The sequence below is a fragment of the Aptenodytes patagonicus genome, chromosome W (assembly GCF_965638725.1).
Source record: "Aptenodytes patagonicus chromosome W, bAptPat1.pri.cur, whole genome shotgun sequence".
NCBI lineage: Eukaryota > Metazoa > Chordata > Aves > Sphenisciformes > Spheniscidae > Aptenodytes > Aptenodytes patagonicus.
In genome coordinates this window covers 36,297,435-36,324,549 of record NC_134981.1, presented here as the reverse complement: position 1 = coordinate 36,324,549, position 27,115 = coordinate 36,297,435, and the positions used below count along the sequence as shown (strand labels likewise).

Here is a 27,115-nt window from a genome sequence, read left to right as displayed (position 1 = left end):
CCTAGCTATTAGAGCTGGTGGTACTTCTGTGGTAACTGGTCCAGCCTGATACAAATGTGCTTCAAAAGAAAAACTGGGAAGCGTTCAGATATTCCCAATTGAGAAATAAAAGTTAAATAGTTCATATAGCATTTTTCTTTTGAAATTGAGCTGCCTGCAAAGCATGGGTAATCATGAATGAAGACATTTCAAAGGGAAAGCCTTGTTACTTTACCTCAGGGCACAATAATTTCTGCTTTTAGAAGACTGACCTGGGTACAGTGCTCTAATTCCAAATGTTACCCTCTTAGTTAAATTATTAACTGGAAGGTTGTCTGTCCTCCATCTTCCTCTTTTGCCTGTTGCTGTTTCAAGTATTCTTTTCAATTCTTTCAAGTGCTTATTTTTGTTGGAGAAAGTTATACTCAAATAGTAAAGGTATTAGGAGTAAAGCTATTTGTTCTGCAAAAAATGAATAATGTCTTTTTATATCTTTGTAGGCTATTTGACTAATCCTCCCTTTGGGGATGCCAGGCCATTTATGGCTCTTGGTTTAAAATGAGACATTTCTTTAAATGAAGAGAAGACAGCATGGACAAATGATATAGCAGAAACCTGTCAGTTTGTTTTCTTGGTTGTAGAATTGGCCTGCTGTCTAGTTTCCCATAGTCCCCAGCTTTTCTTTTTTTCCCAGTGTTTCCCTGAAAATGCATGAGTTCACTGTGTTAGTATCTGGGGCGTTTGATCATTCCATATACTTAATCCAACATGATACATGGATTCCTGTTGTACTTTTGAGTAGTCATTACTCTGAGCTGAAACTACCATTTATTTTGCAATATTGAACAACCCACTTGGCTTCTTTATCAAGGAACTACATTGCAGATTAACCATACTATCAATGCTAACACTTATGATAATGGGTAAAGACCTGGGAGCAGACTAGAGATTGAAAATGGATGAAACTAGGCATTAGGGAGGCAAAGGGATTTCCTCAGATTATATTTTTAAACACTAATAACACTGTAGCTGTGTATGCTTCCCATCTACAGGTGGTAGTGTCTAATGTAGAATGAAGACCAGGTCACGCTAAACACATTTTGTCTGTGCTTATCTATGAGTGTACTAAGGTTACTGATTGAGGCCACCGGGGTTTTTATGTAGAATTTCTCAAATAATATTTCTTTCCCAGATTTTAATGGAAATAATACAAGTGATGTTCTTCTAGTCTCAAGAATCCATGGTAAAGCACAGTGGAGTTTTATTAATAATTAGCCTGCCAATTTCTCTTTTTATGGGGACCTCTGTGATTTCAGGCAGAATTTCCAATTTATTTGGATGATGTGAGAGTTTATTTTAGCTGTGCAGTGAATATTCTCAATTTAGTTATCTATTTCATTTCTTCTAAGAAAGGAAGAATAATAGGCACAATGTTTCATAACCATGAGATGTAGCTTGTATAAAGGACAGCTCTGTTATCTTAACTAGTTTTGTAACCATTCTAGGTGGTATCTAAGCAATTTGGCTATGTCTGGTTGGCTGCATACAAAGTGTTGTGTGGCAAGTGGTAATCCTATCATTTTAGGAACAGTCTTAAACTGGAAAATGTTGCAGGCCTTTATAGTGTCATACTTTCAGGAGCAAGACTTAAATAGAAGGCAGAGAATGAATACCTACACAGCTGCTATTACATGTTTATTTCCAAAAATACTTTTTAAAATCTGTCAATGCCTTAAGAATTCACATTCTGTTTAAGCTGTTCTTTACTTGATGCTTTGTCAATACACTGATACTGTTTGGGAGTCATCTTATTTTTCTCAGCTGAAAACTTGATTGCCTTTTAAATGATTTTATAGTTGGCATTAAATGTTCCATGAAGCACAGGAATGAAAATGAGAGCAAACATTTCATGCTTTAATGGTTGTAACGGCAGTCCGTGCAGCGATCTGGTGCTTCAAAAATAACCTGTGACTAATCACTTTGTGACCACATCGTTGTACTGCGAGATCCTCAGTAAGACTGTGAGATACCCTGACATATGTCTTGCTGGTTTGCAAAGTGACAATTTGTGGTTTGTTTCTATATGCACAGTTGTGTGCCCTGGTTTGTATTGCTGAAAGTGGCCCTAATAGTGTCAGGAAGGGCTGTGGGGAGCAGTGCAGTGAACCCCCTCATTGTGGGACTGCACAGAAGGATGAGAACAAAGAAGAGGGAAAGGACAGTAGCTCCTGTGGCCCTTGCCTTTCTCTTTCTCTTCTGCCAAATATATTGCATTTTTGGGGGGAGAGGGGATGAACAGACACCTGTCAGGCTTAAATATACTGTGCTGTTTTTTGGGTTTTTTTAATAGTCCTTTTGATTTTTAGTAAACATGTTTTAAACTGCTCTGTGATTACAGGTCAAGTCAGAGTTCTTCAGTTTCACACAAATAGAATTAAACCCTATTTTTCTTTAATCAATCAGCTGCTTGCTTTTTTCCTGTGTATTGTGACAGCATATTAAAGAAAAATTAGAAAAATGCGATAGAGTTCAGTTGAGCAGGGCATCTTCCAAAAATGATGTAGCCCTTAAACTGAGTGTTGCCCTTTAAAAAATAGAATTATTTATGCCTGATTTAAAAGCTTGCTGCTTAAAACCTTCTAATAAATGACACTCATTATGCTAGTAATGAGTCAGTCAATTTTTGGTTTTTTTCTTGTGAGGTCATGTTGTTGTACGATTTGAGTCTTTCAGTTTGAGCCTGTCAAAGCTGAATTTAATCACAGAATTGCTGAAATACATTTTTCCGACAGTTGTTCTGTAGATCATTTGCAAACCTGGCTTGTGTGTGTTTTGGTTGGAAACCCTACTAATGAAAGGAGAAGAAGCAGCACTAGCAGCAAGGACTGTTCCCATGTTTGGGTCACAGACTCCAAGGTTTCATTTTGCTCTGTCTGTGATGGAAACTCTGCACCCAAAGGCCAACTTCTCTGGAGTACTGATGTGAGGAAGTCTCTGTCACTTTCGCTTTTTCCTGACTTGGCCCATTTCTCAGAATTTCTCTCCAAGCTGTGCTGTTTCCTTCTACTTCTTGAGCTTCTATATCTCTCCAGATGCATGTGCAGATGAGAGATCTCACCATCAACAACTGTCCAACTTTTTTGCTGGTGGGAGACTTTATGTAATGTGCATACTTAACTTGCTGCACAAGCAGGTTTCATTACTTACAATATCAATCAGACAACGTAAACTTGCTCTGCAGCTAGGTAATGGTGCAACACAGGAGATGAAAATAGAAGACTAAGGTTTTTGTGCTTAGCCCAAGGTCCATGATACCCATTTCTGAACACTATTTTTAAGAAGTTACTGAATTGAATAGGAAATCTAACTGCCCTTCAAGTAGTGCTTTAAGTATTATCCTAATACGAAGTTACAGAAGAATTCAGAGCTTTTACTGTGTCAACGAAAGTATTATTTTTAGATGACAGAATTGTGAAACTCAGGTCTTGTTCACTTTTGATCATTCAAAATGCCATAGGGCTATTGAAACAAAACAAGGATATTAAACTCTGTGTTTGGACCAATATCTGACATAACTATTTGTAACAAATATTCCATTATTTAAGTTGTATCTCTTGTGAAATATCTGAAGGATTTTTTGCATAAAAGGCATGAACAATTTAATCTTGTATGGTCTGGTTCTCAGAAGCAATGAGACCTCAGCTCTCTGGTTAGGTGTTTTGCATTTATCTCTACTCTTAGAATGAAAAATACTTGCTTTTCAGGTCTTGGATGACATAACTCATGTCTGCTTTGTGTAGAAGTACTTGGAGAATGCTCTAGATACAGGACATATTACATTCATGTACTGTGAGATGATGTCTTTTCTTGGAGAAGTCCAATATAAGACAATTCTGCCTATAAAGTAATTTCACAGCTCTGTAAGATTTTCATATTAAAACAACTCAAGTCTGATCCTTTATTTATTTATTTGCAGCATTTGGACTCTTGCTATAACTCACTATCTTATACAGCTCTAAAAAGCAGGACCAATTATTTAAGCTCAAAGGTGATGTACCAAAAATAAAACGGGGGAAAAACATAAGGAAATATCAACTTTGAACTGGGCCCTTGTTGTGGTTTAACCCGGCAGATAGGCACCTAAACACCACACAGCCGTTCACTCACTCCCCCCGCCCCCAGTGGGATGGGGGAGAGAATCGGGGGGAAAAAAAAAAGTAAAATTCATGGGTTGAGATAAAGACAGTTTAATAGGACAGAAAAGGAAGGGAAAATAATAATAACAATAATAATAATAATAATGAAAAAAGAATATACAAAATAAGTGATGCACAGTGCAATTGCTCACCACCTGCCAAACGATGCCCAGCCAGTTCCCGAGCAGCAGTCGCCACTCCCCAGCCAACTCCCCCCAGCTTATATACTGAGCATGACGTCCTGTGGTATGGAATATCCCTTTGGCCAGTTGGGGTCAGCTGTCCTGGCTGTGCCCCCTCCCAGCTTCTCACTGGCAGGGCACGAGAAGCTGAAAAGTCCTTGATTAGCATAAGCACTGCTTAGCAACAACTAAAACATCGGTGTGTTATCAGCATTATTCTCATCCTAAATCCAAAACACAGCACTGTACCAGCTCCTAGGAAGAAAATTAACTCTATCCCAGCTGAAACCAGGACAGCCCTATGGAATAAAATTCAAATAGATAATGAGCATTTGTATTATCCTATTGATTATTTGAATATAAATGGATTTTCACAAAGGAGAGGTATAACGCAATTGGTTAGGTGGATGCCAATGGCATAACAAAACTACTGCACTTTTAAAACACTTGTGAGCCCTGATAGACAGACAATCAGGTGACGTGAACTTACTTTTTCAAAATAGCCTGCAAGATTGGATTTGTAAAATTTATCTTTCAATTTGCTAGTGATGCAAACTGTTACTGGAGTGCTGTGTTGAGTTGTGGAGACTGAAGTTCAAGGATGATGAAAAATTAGAAAATACTCAGGCAGTATGACTTGTCATGAAAGGACTCAAGGAGTTCAATCAAATTGATTAGAGAGGACTGAAAGTTGGACAGGATTAAATGGCTGAACATTGAAGCAAGACAAATTCAGATGATTGAGGAGCATTTTTTTATTTAAATTTGAGTGTAGTCAATCACAGAACTAGTTGTTAAGGTTGCCATGGAGTCTTCATTGTGGCAACATTTTTAATCAACCTTGGATGTTTCAAGAATACATCTCATTCAAATGACAATTAAATCTGGGCAATCATTTAGTCTGGATTGTGCAGGCAATCAAGTTTGATCACAGTGATTATTTCCAATTTTATACTTGATGTAAGCCATTTTAAATTAGAAGTAGGGAAAGGGGGAATATATTGGAGTGCTGTTAGAAGATATCATGTGTATAAAATTTTTTTAATGGTCTTGGATAGACTTTCCAATTAAGTGCAAAGGGTTGATGCTGAAACCATTTTGAAATTTTTGTTACATTGCACTATTCTTCTAATAAAAGAACCTCAAACGTTCACAAAGGTTTTTGTTGTGCACAAGTTTAAGATTGTGCAGTATTTTCTGCTCTTTGGAGGTAAATGAAAAGCAGTTTGCTTCAGAAATTCTTGCTTGCTTGCTGACATTTAGCAAGTCTGTGAGCAGTTAATCTAAAAACATATTGAGCCATACATATTAGCTGCTCTCTACTGTGGGACATCAGTGGTCATGTGGTCATATTTTAACACCCAGCAACTGGTGTTTAAAATAAAAAGTGTGATTTTGGCATTTATCCAAAGTTAGAATTTCTCATACTGCTTCATACTCAAACTTACCAGCAAAACAAGCAGAGCAGAACGAAGATTTGGTAAGACATGCTTCATATTAGAAAGATTGACTTTATCTTTTGTAATTCTTCAATCACAGTGTGTGCTGTGTGGTTTGGGGTTTTTTTTTGTCTGTCGTCTTAAAAAGTTGATTACCTTGTGAACTGATTATAGGCCTGCACTACTATGCAGGTCTTCTAAGAATGCATAGAACCATAAGTTCTTTTGATGTGTGCCTTCTTACAGGTGTGTTTCACCTGTTTGTATCAGTACAATAGTTCCATTTCCACTCGTTAACTTGGTATTGTTCTCTTTTATTTTCTGGATTGATCTGTCCGCTCTTACAGCTACAAGGAAATGTTCAACCACCTCAGTATTAATTTCTGAATTGTTGGCTTATTTTTGTCACGGCCACTTGAAATTTACCAAGCTGAGAGATACAGATAGGCTTTCCTATTTGCTTTTGATTGACTCCATCAGACTAACACTTTTATTACGAGTGAGAGTGCAACTCTTTTGCCATTCTCAAGGTGGCACATTGCTGATTTTATGTCTTCATTTCAATCATGAGAAAATTCTTATAAAGAGAGAAGATCAAAGATAGATGCAGTCTCATGAAAAATATTAAAAGCTTCTTCAAAAGCAAATATCAAATACTCAAGGCATTCTCCTTCTCTTCACTCTTCATCAAGCAAGTAGACCTCTCTTTCGAAGCCACCAAGGCGAAGGGCTCCGGAGCGGAGGATCGCGCCGGGAGACCCTTCCTGAAGCGACAAAACCGCGGCAAAAACCGCGAAGGCAAAAGCGCAGGGGGTGAGAGGGTGCCCCAGCCCCCCCATTCCCCGAGCCGGAGGAGGGAGTTCCTGACGAGCGGCAGCTCCGACTCAGCATGGGCGGGGACAGGAGGGACGGCGGTCAAACCCCCTCACATACAAGAGCAGCCCCCAGGGAGTGCAGCGAACAGGGCTGTGGCGCGGCAGTTCACGAGGGAGGGCATGCAGGGAAGGCGAGCGGGCAGGGCGCAGTCTCCCTCCCGGCTCTAGAGGCCAACTCAACTAGTAGTCATCACCCTCCCAGAAGAGGACCCAGCTATGGTTTCCACTCGGCCAAAAGCCATTGCCAGAAGGAATGTGGCGACCCAGACAGAGCCCTCACACAAGCATACAGCTGTCCAGGTCTCTGGCTGCAGGGAGTGCCTGAGCCTGTCAGCTGTACTGGAGGGCAGCAGAGACAACACCTGTGTATGGTGTGACCAGGTGGATGATCTGCTCAGCCTGGTGGCAGAGCTGAAGGAGGAGGTGGAAAGGTTAAGGAGTATCAGGGAGTGTGAGAGGGAGATAGATTGGTGGAGCCACACCCTACCATCCCTGAGGCAAAGGCAGCAGATGGAGGCTCCACAAGAAGCAGAGGATCCCCTGCCCTCTTGCCACCAGGCAGAAGGAGGGGACCTAAGCGATGGGGGGGAATGGAAACAGGTCCCTGCTCGGGGTGCCAGGCGAACCCCCTCCCGGCCTCCCTCACCTTCCCGGTTGCCCTTACACAACAGATATGGGGCCCTGGAACTTGAGGGCGAGGCAAATGAGGATGTAGACGAAGGTCCATCCAGGGGGTTGCCTAGCCCCACGCATTATGACTGCCTCTGCTAAGAAAAAAAGGAGGGTAATTGTCGTAGGCGATTCCCTTCTGAGGGGAACAGAGGGCCCAATATGCCACCCAGACCCATCCCACAGGGAAGTCTGCTGCCTCCCTGGGGCCCGGGTCAGAAACATCACTAGGAAACTCCCTGGTCTGGTACAGCCTTCCGATTACTACCCGCTGTTGGTTATACAGGCTGGCAGTGATGAGGTTGCAGAGAGAAGTCCAGAAGCGATCAAAAGGGACTTCAGGGCACTGGGGCGACTGGTTCAAGGATCGGGAGCACAGGTAGTGTTTTCCTCAATCCCTACAGTGGCAGGGAAGGATACTGAAAGGAGCAGGAAAACACACCTGATCAACGCATGGCTCAGGGGCTGGTGCCATCGGAAGAATTTTGGCTTTTTTGATCATGGGGAGGTTTACACGGCACCGGGCCTGCTGGCAACAGATGGAGTCCAGCTGTCTCACAGGGGGAAAAGGATCCTCGCTCATGAATTGGCAGGGCTCATTGAGAGGGCTTTAAACTAGGTTCAAAGGGGGAAGGGGATAAAACCAGGCTCACTAGAGATGAGCCTAGGGGTGGCATGCCGATGCTGGGGGCTAAATCGATAGCCCAGCTCAAGTGCATCTACACCAATGCACGCAGCATGGGCGGCAAACAGGAGGAGCTGGAAGCCATTGTGCAGCGGGAGAGATATGACTTAGTCGCCATCACAGAAACATGGTGGGGTGACTCTCATGATTGGAGTGCTGCAATGGATGGCTATAAACTCTTCAGAAGGGACAGGCGAGGAAGGAGAGGCGGTGGGGTGGCCCTGTATGTTAGGGAGTGTTTCGATTGTCTAGAGCTCAACGATTGTGGTGATGATACGGTTGAGCGTTTATGGGTAAGGATGAGGGGGAAGGCCAACGAGGCAGATATCCTGCTGGGAGTCTGTTATAGACCACCCAACCAGGATGAAGAGGCGGATGAAGCATTCTACAAGCGGCTGGCAGAAGTCTCACAATCGCTAGCCCTTGTTCTCGTGGGGGACTTCAACTTCCCGGACGTCTGCTGGAAATCCAACACGGCAGAGAGGAAACAGTCTAGGAGGTTCCTGGAGTGTGTGGAAGACACCTTCCTGACACAGCTGGTAAGTGAGCCTACCAGGGGAGGTGCCTCGCTCGACCTGCTGTTTACAAACAGAGAAGGACTGGTGGGAGATGTGGTGGTCGGAGGCTGTCTTGGGCTTAGCGACCATGAAATGGTAGAATTCTTTAAAATTTCTTTACTGAAAGAGTAGTTAAACATTGGAACTGGCTGCCCAGGGAAGTGGTTGAGTCCCCATCCCTGGAAGTATTTAAAAGACGTGTAGATGAGGCGCTTAGGGACATGGTTTAGTGGGCATGGTGGTGTTGGGTTGACAGTTGGACTCGATGATCTTGGAAGTCTTTTCCAACCTTTATGATTCTATGATTCTATGATCCTCATTTTATGGGGCAGAGAACATGGGGGGTTTATTTTTGCAGAAGTTTTGTTTTTAACCGATCAAACAAATGCATATGAAAATAGAGCAAAATTTTAATGCATTTTGTTTTACGTGAAACCCATCAAAAGCTCTGGCTAGCAATACTCAAAGTTGTAAGGGACCAATGTTACTGGAGGAGGTTAGTTTCCCTGTGTTTAAATATAAAGCAAGCTTCCTGTGTGTAAACATAACCAATTGGGTAGTCAAAACCAACCCTGGACATCAAGAGCTATCCTTTAGGATTTCATAAACTCCTGGGTATTTACAACAGCTTATTTAAATGTCTGATTTTGAAGCCCAGATTAGACATCCAATCTTCCTACACAGCTGGAGAAAAGTAAGATGCTAACCTTACAGGTATTTACTTGATGCTGGCAGTAGTAATAAAGCCAGTTGAGGGATCGTCTGCCCTATCCCACCTTTGCCAGCTTTTTCCTGTGCAGCAATTTGCTGTCCTGTTAGCTGCATCAAGAGACCAGGCTGCAAACCAAAGCACTGCAGTGATCTGGGTTATAGCAGCCCTCTACAAAAACATCGGGGGGGGGAAAAGGCATCTGTAATCGTTTCAGTGATCTGGTTTGAAATGTTGTCATGATGGCTCTGTTGTGTTAGTATAGCTGCATGGAGACAAACCCCGGTGACACACAGCTGGAGAGGTAGGGATAAGAGAGCTTTAAAACTCCTTTGCTATGAGAGCCAAAGTGTCTGGTACCTCCACCCTCAGATACTCTGTATTGCTCACTGGAAGAGCCAGTGGCTATATTGGTACCTTACATCGCTCAGTTACATCCCTCAGTTAGATATGCGAAATAAAACAGTGTGGATACTCTCTGCACTACTATTTTTTAATTACAAGAATAAGTTATATAAAATAGCATAGGAAATGGGGAATTTGTAATGCAAAACTTATTACCCATTAATACCTAGCCATTATGAAGAATATTATAGAACACCTTAAAACTAAAATAATTCATTAGATAGAAATAATGGTGATGTGTATTTTTGCTTTTCTCCAGTTTAGACAATTTTGTCAAGGGAAGACTTGCTCTTTCATCAGCTGCCCCAATGCATATCTCAGCCTAACTCTGTTCATGTTTTTCAATTTGCCCAGGGAATAAGACATGTCTTAGACATGATTATGCTAAACCTATTCTACTTACAGATTCCTATCCTTGCAGAGAAGAATGAATAAAGAACTAAATGGAATGCTTTTGGAATCATAGCGTTGATTTTTCATGAAAAACTAATATAATATCTGTCTTCATATTTAAATTATCCCCACTTTTCTAAGAGGGAAACAAAATGGTTATGGCATTGTTAAACAGCAGTCTTATCACAAACTTTGAACAAAGTATTAAATTGCTGAGATTCTGTAAAAAAGAAAGAAAATTGGAGATAAATCTTCAATAATAGAGAAGCCCTGTTGTTCTTTTCAAGTGTCTCTGCAATATACGGTGATAGGAAATCTCTCTTCTCTTGCTAGCAGATTTAGATTTCTGTCTTCCTCCACAATTGTTTATTAAGGGATTCTTGTTTAGTCACTTCAGACGTAATAGGGAATGATAGGAATTGTGGATATTCCTGGTTTTGTCCTATCCTACCATTTTTCACTTAAACAGTGAACTGGCTCTGATAAATTAACAGGTGTATTTGCATTTGTCTATTCACTACTGGTTTACTATGCTATTTGTGAAAGCATTCCAACGAAAATAATTGCAAAATCAATTACAACTCAAACATTTTCATTTATGGCTGAACCTGGCTTTACCTTTGTTCATTTGTAGCAATTGTTGCTGCATTGTCTAGACTTAATTTACATTTTGAGTTGTAAACCTTCTTAACAGATGACAATGTACCAGGAGATTATGCAACCATTTCAGTAATGGAGAGAAACCCACTTTTTCTAATTTGTTTTAATATTGGGAGACTCAGCCATAAGGAAAAAAATGTTGCCAGTAAAACAGAAGTTAAACTTTGATAGTATTTTGACACAAAACAGACTATACTAGAAGAATCATAGGAACCAGATGGTAAAAGTGATATTTCCCATAACTGCCAGCGTTAGCTGATACTAGTGCTTGGATTTCTATAGCTATAGGACACGCTTATTTCAAAGTCAGCTGAATTGCAAATGGAAAAGTAGTTTGAGTATTTAAACTTCCTTTTAAAATTAAAGTTTCACTTAAATTATCCTTTCTGAAATTTTAGTGTCATAACCACCATAGGTACAAAATAGCAACCCTTAAGCTACCTAAAGGAGAAATTTTTCCTCTCTTTCCTTCATGGCATTCTGATAGGTAACTGAAAACAGAAGTTTTAATGTTCAGTCCATAGTTCTACAGGGGTTTCTTTTATGGGGAGAGTATGGGAAGAACATCAAGGAGTCTTTGATTATTTTGTTTCTGCTGATAGCCAATTTGTATTTGTTCCCTTTGGTAACCAACTAATTGTTTTGTACTTAAGTAAAAAGGAATTAATATAAAGCAAGATTATTTAGAAGAGAAAATGTATTTTGTTTTCCTAGAATTCATGACTCAGAATACAAACACTTGAATGCATTTGTAGGTGAAGAACTTCTATTCTCATTCTGACAGTGTTCTCGTTTCAATTACCTGTCATTTTATTAGTCAAATAGGAACCAGAGTAATGTGATCTTGCACTGTTAAAGGTTAAAGTGCTCAATGTACTTCAGAAAGTTTAAAAATTCCAAATGAATGAGAAGCCTAAAGGAAAATGTAATACTTAAAATAGAACTCTAATATTATAGGACCTACTTTCTCATGCTTTAAAGCTACTATTCCCGTAATTTCACTGAATTATTTTAATGGCACCCTCTTTTAAGCATTGTATTTGAACTTTTTAAAGGTGGTGATCTAATCCTTTTGAATCATCATGCTGTGTATGATGTGGGATTTGATAAAATGTAGTGTAATTTTGAAGACAAATTTGTTTCAGCATAGACTGAAGTCAGGAATAATTCAAGGACCTTCTGAAATTAGTTGTAGTTTTGCCTGTCTATTCAATAGATAAAACTTTACCCATTATTTACTAGTGATATGTTAGGGGGTGGAGAGGGGAGGTAGGAAAGATGTATCTATTTTATTCCTTGTAAGTGTAAACCCCTGCAATGTATCTCCTGTATAGAATCATAGAATAGAATCAGAGAATCATTAAGGTTGGAAAAGACCTCTAAGATCGTCGAGTCCAACCGTCAACCCAACACCACCATGTCCACTAAACCATGTCCCTAAGTGCCTCATCTACACGTCTTTTAAATACTTCCAGGGATGGGGACTCAACCACTTCCCTGGGCAGCCTGTTCCAATGTTTAACCACTCTTTCAGTAAAGAAATTTTTCCTCATGTCCAATCTAAACCTCCCCTGGCGCAACTTGAGGCCATTTCCTCTCGTCCTATCGCTAGTTACTTGGGAGAAGAGACCGACACCCACCTCGCTACAACCTCCTTTCAGGTAGTTGTAGAGCGCGATGAGGTCTCCCCTGAGCCTCCTTTTCTCCAGACTAAACCACCCCAGTTCCCTCAGCCGCTCCTCATAAGACTTGTTCTCCAGACCCCTCACCAGCCTCGTTGCCCTTCTCTGGACACGCTCCAGCACCTCGATGTCCTTCTTGTAGTGAGGGGCCCAAAACTGAACACAGTATTCAAGGTGCGGCCTCACCAGGGCCGAGTACAGGGGCACGATCGCTTCCCTACTCCTGCTGGCCACACTATTTCTGATACAGGCCAGCATGCCATTGGCCTTCTTGGCCACCTGGGCACACTGCCGGCTCATGTTCAGCCGGCTGTCAACCAGCACCCCCAGGTCCTTTTCCAACAGGCAGCTTTCCAGCCACTCTTCCCCAAGCCTGTAGCGCTGCATGGGGTTGTTGTGGCCGAAGTGCAGGACCCAGCACTTGGCCTTGTTGAATCTCATACAGTTGGCCTCGGCCCATCGATCCAGCCTGTCCAGGTCCCTCTGCAGAGCCTTCCTACCCTCGAGCAGATCAACACTCCCACCCAGCTTGGTGTCGTCTGCAAACTTCCTGAGGGTGCACTCGATCCCCTCATCCAGGTCATCGATAAAGATATTAAACAAGACCGGCCCCAGTACTGAGCCCTGGGGAACACCGCTCGTGACCGGCCGCCAACTGGATTGAACTCCATTCACCACAACTCTCTGGGCCCGGCCGTCCAGCCAGTTTTTGACCCAGCGCAGAGTACACCTGTCTAAGCCATGAGCCGCCAGCTTCTCTAGGAGAATGCTGTGGGAGACGGTGTCAAAGGCCTTGCTGAAGTCCAGGCAGACCACATCCACAGCCTTTCCCTCATCCACTAGGCGGGTCACCTGGTCATAGAAGGAGATCAGGTTGGTCAAGCAGGACCTGCCTCTCATGAATCCGTGCTGGCTAGGCCGGATCCCCTGGTTGTCCTGCTCATGCCTTGTGAGCGCCCTCAAGATGAACCGCTCCATAATCTTCCCTGGCACCGAGGTCAGGCTGACAGGCCTGTAGTTCCCCGGATCCTCCTTCCGGCCCTTCTTGTAGATGGGCGTCACATTGGCAAGCCTCCAGTCTTCCGGGACCTCCCCCGTTAACCAGGACCGCTGATAAATGATGGAGAGCAGCTTGGCAAGCTCCTCCACCAGCTCCCTCAGCACTCTCAGGTGGATCCCATCCGGCCCCATAGACTTGTGAGCATCCAGGTGGCGTAGCAGGTCACTGACTGCTTCCTCTTGGATTATGGGGGGTTCATCCTGCTCACCATCCCTGTCTTCCAGCTCAGGGGGCCAAGTACCCTGAGGATAAATGGTCTGCCTGTTAAAGACTGAGGCAAAGAAGGCATTAAGTACCTCAGCCTTTTCCTCATCCTCGGTGACAATGTTCCCCCTCGCATCCAATAAAGGATGGAGATTCTCCTTGGCTCTCTTCTTGTCATTAATATCTTTGTAAAAACATTTTTTGTTGTCTCTAACGACAGCGGCCAGATTGCGTTCTAGCTGGGCTTTTGCCTTTCTCATTTCTTCTCTGCACGACCTAACGAGATCCCTGTACTCTTCTTGAGTCGCCTGCCCCTTCTTCCACAAGTGGTAATCTCTCCTTTTTTTTTTTCCTGAGTCCCAGCAAGAGCTCCCCATTCAGCCAGGCCGGTCGTCTTCCCCACCCGTTCTTCTTACGGCACATGGGGACAGCCTGCTCCTGCGCCTTTAAGACTTACTTCTTGGAGATCGTCCAGCCTTCCTGGACCCCTTTGCCCTTCAGGACTGTCTCCCAAGGGACTCTCTCAACCAGCGTCCTGAACAGGCCAAAGTCTGCCCTCCGGAAGTCCATGGTTGCAGTTTTGCTGCCCCCCTCCTTACTTCACCAAGAATGGAGAATTCTATCATTTCATGGTCGCTAAGCCCAAGACGGCCTCCGACCACCACATCTCCCACCAGTCCTTCTCTGTTTGTAAACAGCAGGTTGAGCGAGGCACCTCCCCTGGTAGGCTCACTTACCAGCTGTGTCAGGAAGGTGTCTTCCACACACTCCAGGAACCTCCTAGACTGCTTCCTCTCTGCCGTGTTGGATTTCCAGCAGACGTCCGGGAAGTTGAAGTCCCCCACGAGAACAAGGGCTAGCGATTGAGAGACTTCCGCCAGCCGCTTATAGAACACTTCATCCGCCCCTTCATCCTGGTTGGGTGGTCTATAACAGACTCCCAGCAGGATATCTGCCTTGTTGGCCTTCCCCCTCATCCTTACCCATAAACACTCAACCGTACCATCATCACAATCGTTGAGCTCTAGACAATCGAAACACTCCCTAACATACAGGGCCACCCCACCGCCCCTCCTTCCCCACCTGTCCCTTCTGAAGAGTCTATAGCCATCCATTGCAGCACTCCAATCATGAGAGTCACCCCACCATGTTTCTGTGATGGTGACTAAGTCATATCTCTCCCGCTGCACAATGGCTTCCAGCTCCTCCTGTTTGCTGCCCATGCTGCGTGCATTGCTGTAGATGCACTTGAGCTGGGCTATCGATTTCGCCCCCGGCATCGGCACGCCACCCCTAGGCTCATCTCTAGTGAGCCTGGTTTTATCCCCTTCCCCCTTCAAACCTAGCTTAAAGCCCTCTCAATGAGCCCTGCCAATTCATGAGCCGTGATTCTTTTCCCCCTGTGAGACAGCTGGACTCCATCTGTCACCAGCAGGCCCGGTGCCATGTAAACCTCCCCATGATCAAAAAAGCCAAAATTCTTCCGATGGCACCAGCCCCTGAGCCATGCGTTGATCAGGTGTGTTTTCCTGCTCCTTTCAGTATCCTTCCCTGCCACTGTAGGGATTGAGGAAAACACTACCTGTGCTCCCGATCCTTCAACCAGTCGCCCCAGTGCCCTGAAGTCCCTTTTGATCACTGCAGGACTTCTCTCTGCAACCTCATCACTGCCAGCCTGTATAACCAACAGCGGGTAGTAATCGGAAGGCTGTACCAGACCAGGGAGTTTCCTAGTAATGTCTCTGACCCGGGCCCCAGGGAGGCAGCAGACTTCCCTGTGGGACGGGTCTGGTCGGCATATTGGGCCCTCTGTTCCCCTCAGAAGGGAATCGCCTACGACAATTACCCTCCTTTTTTTCTTGGCAGCAGCAGTCATAATGCATGGGGCTGACTGCCTCACCCTAGGCGACCCCCCGGATGGACCTTCGTCTACATCCTCGTTTGCCTGGCCCTCAAGTTCCAGGGCCCCATATCTGTTGTGTAAAGGCAACTGGGAAGGTGAGGGAGGCTGGGCGGGGGTTCACCTGGCACCCCGAGCAGGGACCCATTTCCATTCCCCCGCATCGCTTAGGTCCTCTCTTTCTACCTGATGGCAAGAAGGCAGGGGATCCTCTGCTTCTTGTGGAGCCTCCATCTGCTGCCTCTGCCTGAGGGATGGTAGGGTGTGGCTCCACCAATCTATCTCCCTCTCACACTCCCTGATACTTCTTAACCTTTCCACCTCCTCCTTCAGCTCTGCCACCAGGCTGAGCAGATCATCCACCTGGTCACACCACACACAGGTGTTGTCTCTGCTGCCCTCCAGTACAGCTGACAGGCTCAGGCACTCCCTGCAGCCAGAGACCTGGACAGCTGTATGCTTGTGTGAGGGCTCCATCTGGGTCACCACATTTCTTCTGGCGACGGCTTTCGGCCGAGTGGAAACCATAACTAGTCCTCTTCTGGGAGGGCAACGATTACCAATTGAGTTGACCTCTAGAGCCGGGAGGGGGGCTGCGCCTTGCCCGCTCGCCTTCCCTGCGCGAAATGCCGCGCAAACTGCCGCGCCACGCCCTATCTGACGCGCCACGTCTGGGTCGCTCGCGCTCCCTGGGGGCTGCTCTTCTAAGTGAGGGGGTTTGGCCGCCGCCCCTCTTGTCCCCGCCCACGCTGAGTCAGAGTTGCCGCTCGTCAGGAACGCCCTCCTCCGGCTCCGGGAATGGGGGGGCTGGGGCTCCCTCTCGCTCCCTGCGCTTTTGCTTTTCGCGGGTTTGGCCGCGGTTTTGCCGCTTCAGGAAGGATCCCCCGGCGCGATCCTCCGCTCCGGAGCCCTTCGCCTCCGGATGCAGCACTATTATAATGCTTTGTCACTTCAGTCACCAATTTCAGATCGCAAGGCCATTCCTCTCTACCCTGTGGAAGAGCTGTGTTTATTTCCATCCCCACTCTGCATTTAAAAGCACAGATAGTGACAGCCAGAGCTTTCTAAATTCCTTTTCCTTAAAGGAAAGGAGGGTGGAAAAGTGGGTTCCCCCCAGGTAAATAAGCTCTGAACTGGCTTTGAATTTTTTTTTTCCAAGTTTTAGTGGTGCTGTTTAAAACAAGTCAAAGGGAAAACATTTTTTAAAAGTACCACCACTCCTGTACCGAGCAAATGGGTGTTACACATGATAAAGCATTTCCAAATGGCTACCAAGTGCATCAGACAAGTTGGCACTTGCCTTAAGGCCTGTGGGACAGGAGTTCTGGTTCTTCCTTCATTCACCTATAGACACATGGGGTTGCATAACGGCAGCTCCATCTGGTGTCAAGAGACTGGCTCATTGCTGGCAGTGATCATCAGAAATGGGTCCCCTCAGGCGGTATCTTTTTTCCTTGTCACTTCAGAAAGAAGAAAACGTGGTTTAACTAGTAATTTAAGCAGCATTAAGTGCTCATTGCTTGTAAACGTATATCGAAAACCCTGTAAAAATTGTTACAGTTGCTAGTATTGTCAGACTGTCCCAGAAAATGCTTGTTAATTAGGTACAGCATTCATAAAGAAAACATACCCCAAACAGTCCAGCAAAAGACATTATATTGAGGAGTACATTTTATGTATTAATAGCCTTTTTAAACAGCTTTTTTTTTTCCTCCTTAATTCCTCAAGTCTCCATCATATTTCTAAGGGGAAGATGAAACTGTCAAAAGACAACTTTATACAAGCTGCTTGACTGAGTTTGAAAGACACTATGCTGAACAGCAAAAGCCATCAGGAGCAGTGGGCCAGTCTCCTAAACAAGGTTGATGCGTCAAAAACTTAACACAGTAAGAGTTGCATGAAATTGGGGTGCTCATGTTTCAGAGAGACATATATGAACATGGCTGGGTTCAGAGGCAGAACTCTTTGAAAGTGTGAATATCCTAGTTATATAGTTTAAGAATCAGCACAGGATCAATACAGTATCGAAAAAAAAAAAGAGAATCAGATGGAGAATTGATAAGCAAGAATACACAATGAAATTTGTGCAAGGCAGAAACAATGTGGTAGAAATTAAGGACTGCTTGCTATTATTGCCTGTTGTCTCAACTTGTTTTTTTATTATTTTTGTACCATTTAAAAGAGACCTTGAAGCAGATCCAAAAAATGGCACTTGTAAGCATAAATTACCCACTACACCCTCCAGGTGTGAACACAGCACAGGCTGAAAATGCTATAAACCTAAAGAAATGTTAAGTGTTTCCTAATGAATCAACATCCAACTTAACAAATATCTGTGCTAATCTGTCCCTCAGCTGTTTTTTACCATCCATCTAACACAACCTCCCTATGGCTTTACCAGTGGAAGGGATGGGTTATGGGGAACTCACACAATCCAGGCCAATTAAGATAATTCAAACCACCTTCATCAGGTGTTTAATCTTGCCCAGCTGACTTTGCCTGAAGTGATATAAGAAGCAGTTTTACAATCCCTTATTTCAGCAGTAGACTTATAGGTCAGTACTGGAGGCAGGATGATGAGTAATACAGCAGGGGTGTCTTCAGTTGGCATAGCTGGATCCAAGGGAGGGCATTTGTAGCCTCCTACAAAAGCCTCCTCCTCTCAGTCTAAAGACAAGAAAGCTCACTAGAAGCTTAGCTTTGACAGTACATGGGGTTGCACAGGGAGTTTTAATTTTCTTAAGTGTTTTCTGGGATACTACACCACAGAAAATCAGCAATAACAGAGTCGTGGTCTGTTCTGCCTCTGTATGTCATCACATCCTCTGCCTTACCTTATGTTAGGTGCCAGGGATGGCTGCTGTAAGAGGCAGCTGAGCATTTCTGCAAGTTCTTACAGTTTTTCTTCAAGAAATGTATTGAAGTGGCATTAAATCCCATATAAGAGAATAATCCTAAATGTATATCTATTTTGGGACTAGAGAGGAATGGGTCACTGCTCTTTATAAACAAATTCCAACAAAACAGTCCTCGTTACATGCAGATGCAACACTCCCTTCCTTTTGGTTGTTTACACCCATTCCTTGGAGTAAGTTTCTTTTTCCCTTAATGACAGATCAGTTCACGTGCAAAAAGGTGTTTATTAGGCTTTTAAATGGACTTATACAGAGATACGTATGGTCTGTAAGCAAATATGCTTCCAGAGATGATTATTACTATGAAGTATGCACATCACTTTCATATAACGAGAAAAAATTACAGGCTTAAAAAAGAAAGATAAAATGGCATTAAATGAATAAAAATCCAAGCCCAAACAATGGCATTAGCAGGGAGTCACCCTAATCACTGGTCAAACACTATGTTTTATATAGAAAATATAGGCTCTGGTGTATTTCTATTCTTGACTTGACTAAGTCTCTTTTTCTATCTAGAGAATAATAACCAAGCCAGCCAGGCAGAAATAGAGAATTATCCCTATGCAGCAATTAATAAATCAGACATTCACAAAAGCTAGTAGCTAATTAGCAGAAAGACCAAGTGAGAAAGTGAATCTATTTGTCATGGTTTAACCCCAGCTGGCAACTTAGCACCACACAGCCGCTCGCTCACTCTCCCCCCTCCCCCGGTGGGATGGGGGAGAGAATCAGAAGAGTAAAAGTGAGAAAACTCGTAGGTTGAGATAAGAACAGTTTAATAATTGAAATAAAATAAAGTAAAATAGTAGTAGTAATAATAAAAAAAAATATACAAAGCAAGTGATGCACAATGCAATTGCTCGCCAACCGATGCCCAGCCAGTCCCCGAGCAGCAGCCCCCCTGGCCAGCTTTTCCCTAGTTTATATACTGAGCCTGACATCACATGGTATGGAATATCCCTTTGGCCAGTTTGGGTCAGCTGTCCTGGCTGTGCCCCCTCCCAGCTTCTTGTGCACCTCCAGCCTTCTCAGTCGGTAGAGCATGGGAAGCTGAAAAGTCCTTGGCTAGTGTAAGCACTACTTAGCAACAACTAAAACATCGGTGTGTTCTCAACATTATTCTCATACTGAATCCAAAACACAGCACTATACCAGCTCCTAGGAAGAAAATTAACTCTATCCCAGCCAAAACCAGGACACTATTTCAATCACATGCACTTCCTAGATGCATATAACATTAGGTATAATGAGATTTTTTTCCCCAAAATTTGAGCTCCCCCATACCCATATCCACACAAATTTCATCACAATAGGCATTTACTAACAAAACAGAAGAACAAAGAGTCCAGGAGTTCTCAAAGGAGCAAGTCTGGAATGAAAGCGAGAAAGCACACAGCTCCTACCAACTCTTCTCCACCAGAGCTCTGCGGCTGCTCAGCTGGGTTGCTACCAGTTGTGGTTCTTTTCAGTCTTTTCAAGGTTGGAAATGATCCAGGAGATTGTATTCTCTACTCCTGTTTTTCTTCCTTCTCTCTTTCTCCACTTAGGTGTTGTTTTTTTTATCTTGACATGGAAAAACACAGGGTATAAATAAGCAGGAGGAAAACAAATCTCATTTTATTGTCAATTCCAAAACTTATCAATCTTTTGCAAGCTGTTTTCCAACACGTGCTTCATCTGCAGCCAGATGCTTTCCCTCATGCATACCATGACATTAACTACCAGCTGCCTAAGGAAGGTTACCATATTCACATGCAGCAGAAATTAAACAAGGAGACTCAGAAAACAAGCCATGATTTTCATTTAGCTTAACCCTCCTTCAAAAGTACAATAGTAAATATTTCCTTTAAATAACAATTTAGTAAAAGTATGTAAATGTCATAAATATTAAAATGGCTTGGATGTATAAAGTGATAGCAAGACAGCTAAAACCAAATCAATATTAAATGTTAGTATGTGTAAATATATACCAGTTGCACTCCTACCTCTTTCTTCCTTGTGCAATTATATTGTCATTCTGTTTTGGGGAGGAGGGGGGGTTTGTTATGTTTTTAGTGCAGAACTAGATGGATAAATGGTCACATAATAAGACATTTTTGTTATATATCACTTGGCTTTAGGGTCTAATTATTCATAATTTTCACATCCTTTACACTAACCTTAGTCCAGTTCCTCATCCTCTGGTTTTATAGTTGACACAAATTAGCTACAAGGCACAAAGACCAACTGGTTTTCATTCAAGAGCAGTGAAGACAAAGGACTGAACTCCAATCAAAAATACAAAACCCTTTAAAATCTGTTTCTTTGCCAAAGACTTGAGGTGTATAAAGAGAGAGAGAGGGACTTAGAAGCGACATAAAAAAAGAGAACTTGGAAATCAGGCACTGAAGCTTACACTTCCTTATGAGGTTAGCTATCTGAATTCTTTGTTAAAGTCGATCATCAAAATCCCCAATTTAAAGTTCAAGTTTACACAAAGGATAGGCATGCTTATCACAAAGCTTAGATACTCCATGTTACTTGTCCAGACAAATCAAACAGTTAAAATGATACAGAAAGGTATATGAATAATGAGAACATGCACAGTTATACTAAATATGTGGATTTTAAGACCAAGTTTTAAGCCAACTACTAACAAATTCATAAGGAAGAAACCAGACCTGTGGGTATTCATTACAAGGACTCCTGCCCTTAGTAGGAATTTTGTTGATTTTCAAGTAAATATGTCCACAAAGATGACATTATGAGAACTATTTTAGGACACGTGTGAAACGATTACACTGTGTTCCATTGACAAGATGCCACAGGCATTCTGCTATAGCAGCGTGTCTTAGCAATTGCTGTTATCGTACCTGTTTGGAACATAGATAATTTCATTAAATTGTTAATCCAGTCCATTTTAGATGTTTTCCTGCAAGTCTTGTGAAGAAATATGTATAATAAAGCTCATAACTGTACATGCTTAATTGTATTCTAAATACAAGTGCTGAAAAAGTAGCATGAGCTCAGGTACTAGATAATCAGCATGAAATTCCATATTTTAATAGGTATAGTATAACAAATAACTTTATTTTCATCCAGCAGAAATAAAGACCTCTGCTCATTGCATTCCAAACTCGAATCACATGAAGCACCTGGTGTGGAGGAGTGGCTGATACAGCAGGGGCATGATCTAGTATCCCTGAGCAACCCATGTTTTGAGCAATAGCAGGGGTGCGCTGATAAAGACGACTGATCATCCTTCACGGGGCAGAAGAGGGAACCTCGCCAGCAGATAAACAACAAAAGCGGAACTACATCCGGGATGAGGAAGAGGCGAAGGTCGGTGTGCCCAGCCGTCAGCCTCCAATGAGGAAGGAGTTGTGAGCGCGTGTATAGCTGTAGTTAACCAATCATAGGTTGTTATGAAGCGCGTGCCTATAGTAGATAACTATATAAGCCCTGTTATAAGCATGAATAAAGGAGAATGACCATACTCACATTGAGATCTGTCGTTACTCCGGGATCGCAACTCCCGCTCCGCCGTCAACACCGATCCGAGTAAACTCTGACACACCTGGGAAGAGTTATTCTGCAACCCATGAAGCACTTAACATCGCTCACATTTTGCTAAAAAAAAAAATTATATTTGTTGTTCATTTTTATTGGAAAAGCCTGTATTCTCCTGAGGATAACAGCTTACTGAAACACACTATTAAGTGAAAGGATATTCACAACATTTAAAGGACTTCCTCATAGTGTCTGCAAAGCAACAATACTTATCAAGAGGTGGAGACTGTTTTCATATTTAGAATTGGAAAAATCTACTAATTTGTTATTTTCCTTGTTTGAGTAGTTCTAGAATTAACCCAAAACAAAGCACATATTTGGAATTCAAACCACTAATTTAATTTGCAATGCATATCACCATGCCAGAAGCTGGGAGGCTATGTCAGAGAAAGCATTGTTCTATACATACCCTCTTATACTCTTCTGTAAGCATCTGCTTTAGGCCATCATCAAATGGAGAACAGTGCACTCTGTGTAGCTTTAGGCTGACCAAGACTTTTATAGTAAACAGGTAGCACCACTGACACAGGAGAGAAGAAGGAAAGCACAAATGTGTAAAAAGTAATATAAAAAGGAAACAGCAGAAAAAAAGTAATATTATTTTTGTCCCTGGAGTTCCTAATGGATTACACACAAGCACCTTTCAGAATCAGTTGGTCTAATGCATTTTTTTTTCAGTGAGCTCAAAACTGAACATGTATAAGGAGCAGTGACCCATACACTTACACCACTAAAACTGGAGAACATATAAGAAAGATTTTTTTCTCCCCCGGAAGCTGACAGTATCATTAACTAGATGAAACCTCATAAAATGTTTCAAGTTTAAAGCTGAAGTTTTTCCACTTGACTATTTCAAAACAAAACTTCACTATTTAATTAGATTAGCTTCCACTTCATTACATTCGTCCAACGATGAAGTACCTTAAAAAGAACCGTTTGCTTTTTTGCTTACTCCTTCATAAGCCATAAAATTAAGCTATCAAATTTAATAGCACAAGTAACAATTCTTCATTGAGCAACAGAATGATGAAAAGGAGCCCAAATGAGTGCTTAAGGAGCACTACAGATACATGGAGGAATAGCTTGTTTTGATTTGCCTGTACTATGCCTGCCTTGTTTGAATCCATATGTGTATATCTTACAGCTGTTACCTAAACCCTTGATCCCCCCCAACCATTTACACTAGAACAGAAGAGCTATATTTAATGTAACCTTTAGTGAGCAAGAAACACCTAACAGAGAACTTTTGCATGTCCTAGATACTCATCTTCCCCTGACCCTTGACCCTCAACCCTCAGAACTATGCTAGAAAGAGTGTGAACCACAGGTGCATTGACCCAAGGCAGACAAGTAGAAGAAAAGCAATCACCTGGCAAGTAGTCCAGGAGCCTTCCAGTATTGCACCATGCATAGGCCAAGTCTGAAGTCATGAAAACACAAGGTGGCCACCCCAGCTGAGAGAGTCCTTGTACTAGGTGCCTTGTATTCAACATAAGTTTTTTCTGCAACCCGAACATGCTAATTACCTTGGTTTGATTAACAACTTTTTAGTTTCCTTTTCTTCTTAAACAGAGTTGCTCTGAACTTTATTTGTTCCTGCTGTTTTACTCTCTTATCATTCTAATGTTCCAAAGAAAAACAGTATTTCTTTTAGAGGAATAAGTAGCAGTAACAAGTTGCTTCATGAAAACAAGAATGGGATGTACACAAAAGAGAGAGTAGTCAAAAAATTACCTCCAAACAGAATTTCGTCGAGCTTTCTATATTCAGCTGTTGAATTGTGAAATTATACAAATGGCATAAATTCAGCATCAGAAAAAACCTTCCATGCTGATCTAGTAACCTTGATAGTAATAATTCCTTGTTATTTATCAATTTCACGAACAGTTCAGCATGACGCACATAGCAGAGTGCTAGGCTGTGCTGACAGGTGCTGTTCAGTAACAACTTCAGCGTAACACAGAGGTAGTGGCTGGGAACCCAACACCAAGAGGAAAAAGCTGTTCTATTAGAAAAGTTTACTTATTGTTGTGGTTTAACCTCAGTCGGCAACTGAGCACCATGCAGCCCCCCCCCGTCCCCGGTGGGATGGGGGAGAGAATTGGAAGAGCACAAGTGAGAAAAACTCATGGGTTGAGACAAAAACAGCCCAACAATTGAAACAAAACAACAATAGCAATAATAACAATAATGCAATAATAACAACAACAACAACAACAATAATAATACACAAAGCAAGCGATGCACAGCGCAACCGCTCACCACCCACCAACCGATGCCCAGCCAGTCCCCAAGCAGCGGCCCCCCAGGCCAGCCCTCCCCAGTTTATGTACTGAGCATGACGTCACATGGTATGGAATGTCCCTTTGGCCAGTTTGGCTGTGCCCCCTCCCAGCTTCTTGTGCACCTGCAGCCTTCTCAGTCGGTAGAGCATGGGAAGCTGAAAAGTCCTTGGCTAGTGTAAGCATTACCTAGCAACAACTAAAACATCGGTGCGTTATCAACTTTGTTCTCATCCTAAATCCAAAACACAGCACTGTACCAGCTACTAGGAAGAAAATTAACTCTATCCCTGCTGAAACCAGGACAGTTATTCATTAAACTCGTTACTCTGATGGCTCTGAAGCTGTATCCGATTCTGTCAAGTCAAGCAGCTGAAGATAGCCTGTCTGGGACAAGGACTTTCCCCAGACTATCTATCTTCCATGTTTTTCTTTCAAAATCCAATATACACCAGCATCTTAGCAACTCAAATATTTAATGAAATCTGAGCTGAGACTTTGGAGAATTAAATAAGTTCATTTCCTCTGGCAGTTTATAAGCTTTTATTTTCTCTTAAAGAAAATGCACATGCCTTCCCTGCACACATGATCTGGTCAATGCATCCCTTGTGCACCTAATTCTCAGTGTGAACCGATAATGAAATCCATTGCTATGAAGTGTGTAATAAAAGTAGCACAATTTAAAATTATCCATCCAATTAAAACATTTTTAATAAAATATCCAGAGATTAATAAATCTATCTTCTCAACTAAAGTGTTCAGCAGTATTTGTATTTAAAAGTGACTGCCCAATTTTAGACAAGTATCAGAATAGCTTTACCATGTAGATAACAATAACTTGGAATTGGAGTTTCTCAGCTCTGATTCAACATTTATATTAATTCTCCCTCAAACTGGCTGACTTACAGGACAAGTACACAGGCAGCACACATTTTCAAAAACAACTTTTGTACAAACATGCTGAATTCAGAAAGGAAAATCACAAACAAAAACACAGCATAAGGAAGTATAAGTCCTTGAAATAAGTTAGCATAATAAATGGGTAATTTGGGGTTTTCCAAAAAATCATGGAAAATGAGAGGAAAAAATGAGCAATTGCAGGAAAACAAAAAGCTGTTTTACAACTTAATGTACTATGAAAACTATGATACAGGGAGAAGCTGCTATTCTACATGGTAAAAACAGTTTGCATTTTGAAACCAAAATAGCATTATCAAAGCACCTAAGGACTTTATATTAGTGATAACACACACATGAATGCCTATGAGTTATCCCTTTATCACCTCTTAGGTGATAAAACTTCTCAATGAAAGACAGCAACTAAAGGTGGCTCATGAAACACAGTAAAACATCCATTAATATAAGTATTGGCATATTTCATGTTTCATTTCAGACAAGTTCTGTAATTTGATCTATACAGCATACATATTGGTCTACTGGACAAAAACAAAAACCAGAGGTGAGATACAAAACATGGCCCTTACCAAGCTAAATTCAAAAGCAAATAGGATTTTTTCTGTACATTTCTGTACATTTTTCTGAAGCATACATATCAGAGCCATTGCACGTCAACCAGTGGAACTGAGTACAACTTTATTCCTATGCTATTTTCACTATTCTAGGATTTCTTTTTTCCTTCTAAACCAAATTAATCTGGTGATCATTGACCCTTCCAATTTAACAGCCTTGAAAAACAAAAAGTTTTCAATTTATGAATTAAATTGTTTAAGTTTCAGATCTCTAATGTGGTTGCACTCTGAAGTGTCCTTCTGGCCTTACATCGCAAAGAGTTGTACCACAAGAGAACATTACCTTGGAAAGAAATATCACAAACTTTTACCCTTCTCACATTTGCATTGAGCTGAAGAATAATTTCTGCAAAAGTTTGTATGGTCATACCAAACTGTTGATATTTAATATCCAAGCAATCAGCACAGGGTTTTGATACACACCCCAAATGGTGCTTCAGTGGACAAAGATCTTAATCTGAACTAAGTACAAGTTGCATCTTATCTTCAGTTTAAGCAGCTGTGCATAGCACATAGGACTGATGCATAATCAAGCAAAAATATATCTGCAACTATGTGTGGGTAAAATTTTTATACTCCATATTTTTCCTGACTTTTACAAATATTCTCTCCTCCTTGCCTCAAAATCTTTACATTGCTATGTCCAGAGGGGAGGAAGGAAGAAAGGAGACAGATACAGGTTTTAATTTAACTTTTGTCTCTTAGAATTTTTTTAAAAAAACCTCTTTTATTCCTTTATTATTGACTGATTTTTATCCACTTTCTTCCATCAGTGATGATTCTTACAATAGTTCCTTCTTTAACAAAGTTTAAAAAAAACCAAAACAACTCTCTACCTTTTCATGTTACTAATGTGAAGACGATAGACATAGACGATACTCTAGGCAAAAGAAATCTCAGCTGAAATTTAAGTAGTACAGCAATGGAGCCTACACAAGGCAACATTTCACGTATTAAGTGGTGGCAATGCTTAATATTCACTGCTCAATGCAAATTAATGAATTTGAATGAAGTTCCCTAGAAAAGATGCAAACAAGCAAAGGCTAAGTAAAGCAATAGGTTATTAGCCTTGTATATCCACTGCCCCTGTAGTCCTAAACTCAACTTCCAGAGAGTCTCAGCTCACCCAGCTGAAGTAAAAAATGTCAGAAAACTGCTTGTGCACACAGTGGAAATTGCAGGCTTATGCTAGAACGTACCACAGGAAGCCAGGTAGAGGATTTGAGAAAGAAATGTCCCATCCCA

At 42.2% G+C, this 27,115-nt stretch overlaps 1 protein-coding gene across 1 annotated transcript in view; it reads left to right on the top strand.

The window, feature by feature from the left end:
* The window catches only part of LOC143172243 (3',5'-cyclic-AMP phosphodiesterase 4D-like), a 79,755-nt gene extending 57,770 nt beyond the window's left edge, over window positions 1-21,985 (top strand). Inside the window, exon 3 of the mRNA XM_076361467.1 lies at window positions 21,595-21,985. Coding sequence (XP_076217582.1) covers window positions 21,595-21,718 — 124 coding nt within the window. The 3' untranslated portion in view covers window positions 21,719-21,985. The remainder of the gene's footprint in view (window positions 1-21,594) is intronic.
* Window positions 21,986-27,115: the final 5,130 nt, after the last annotated feature.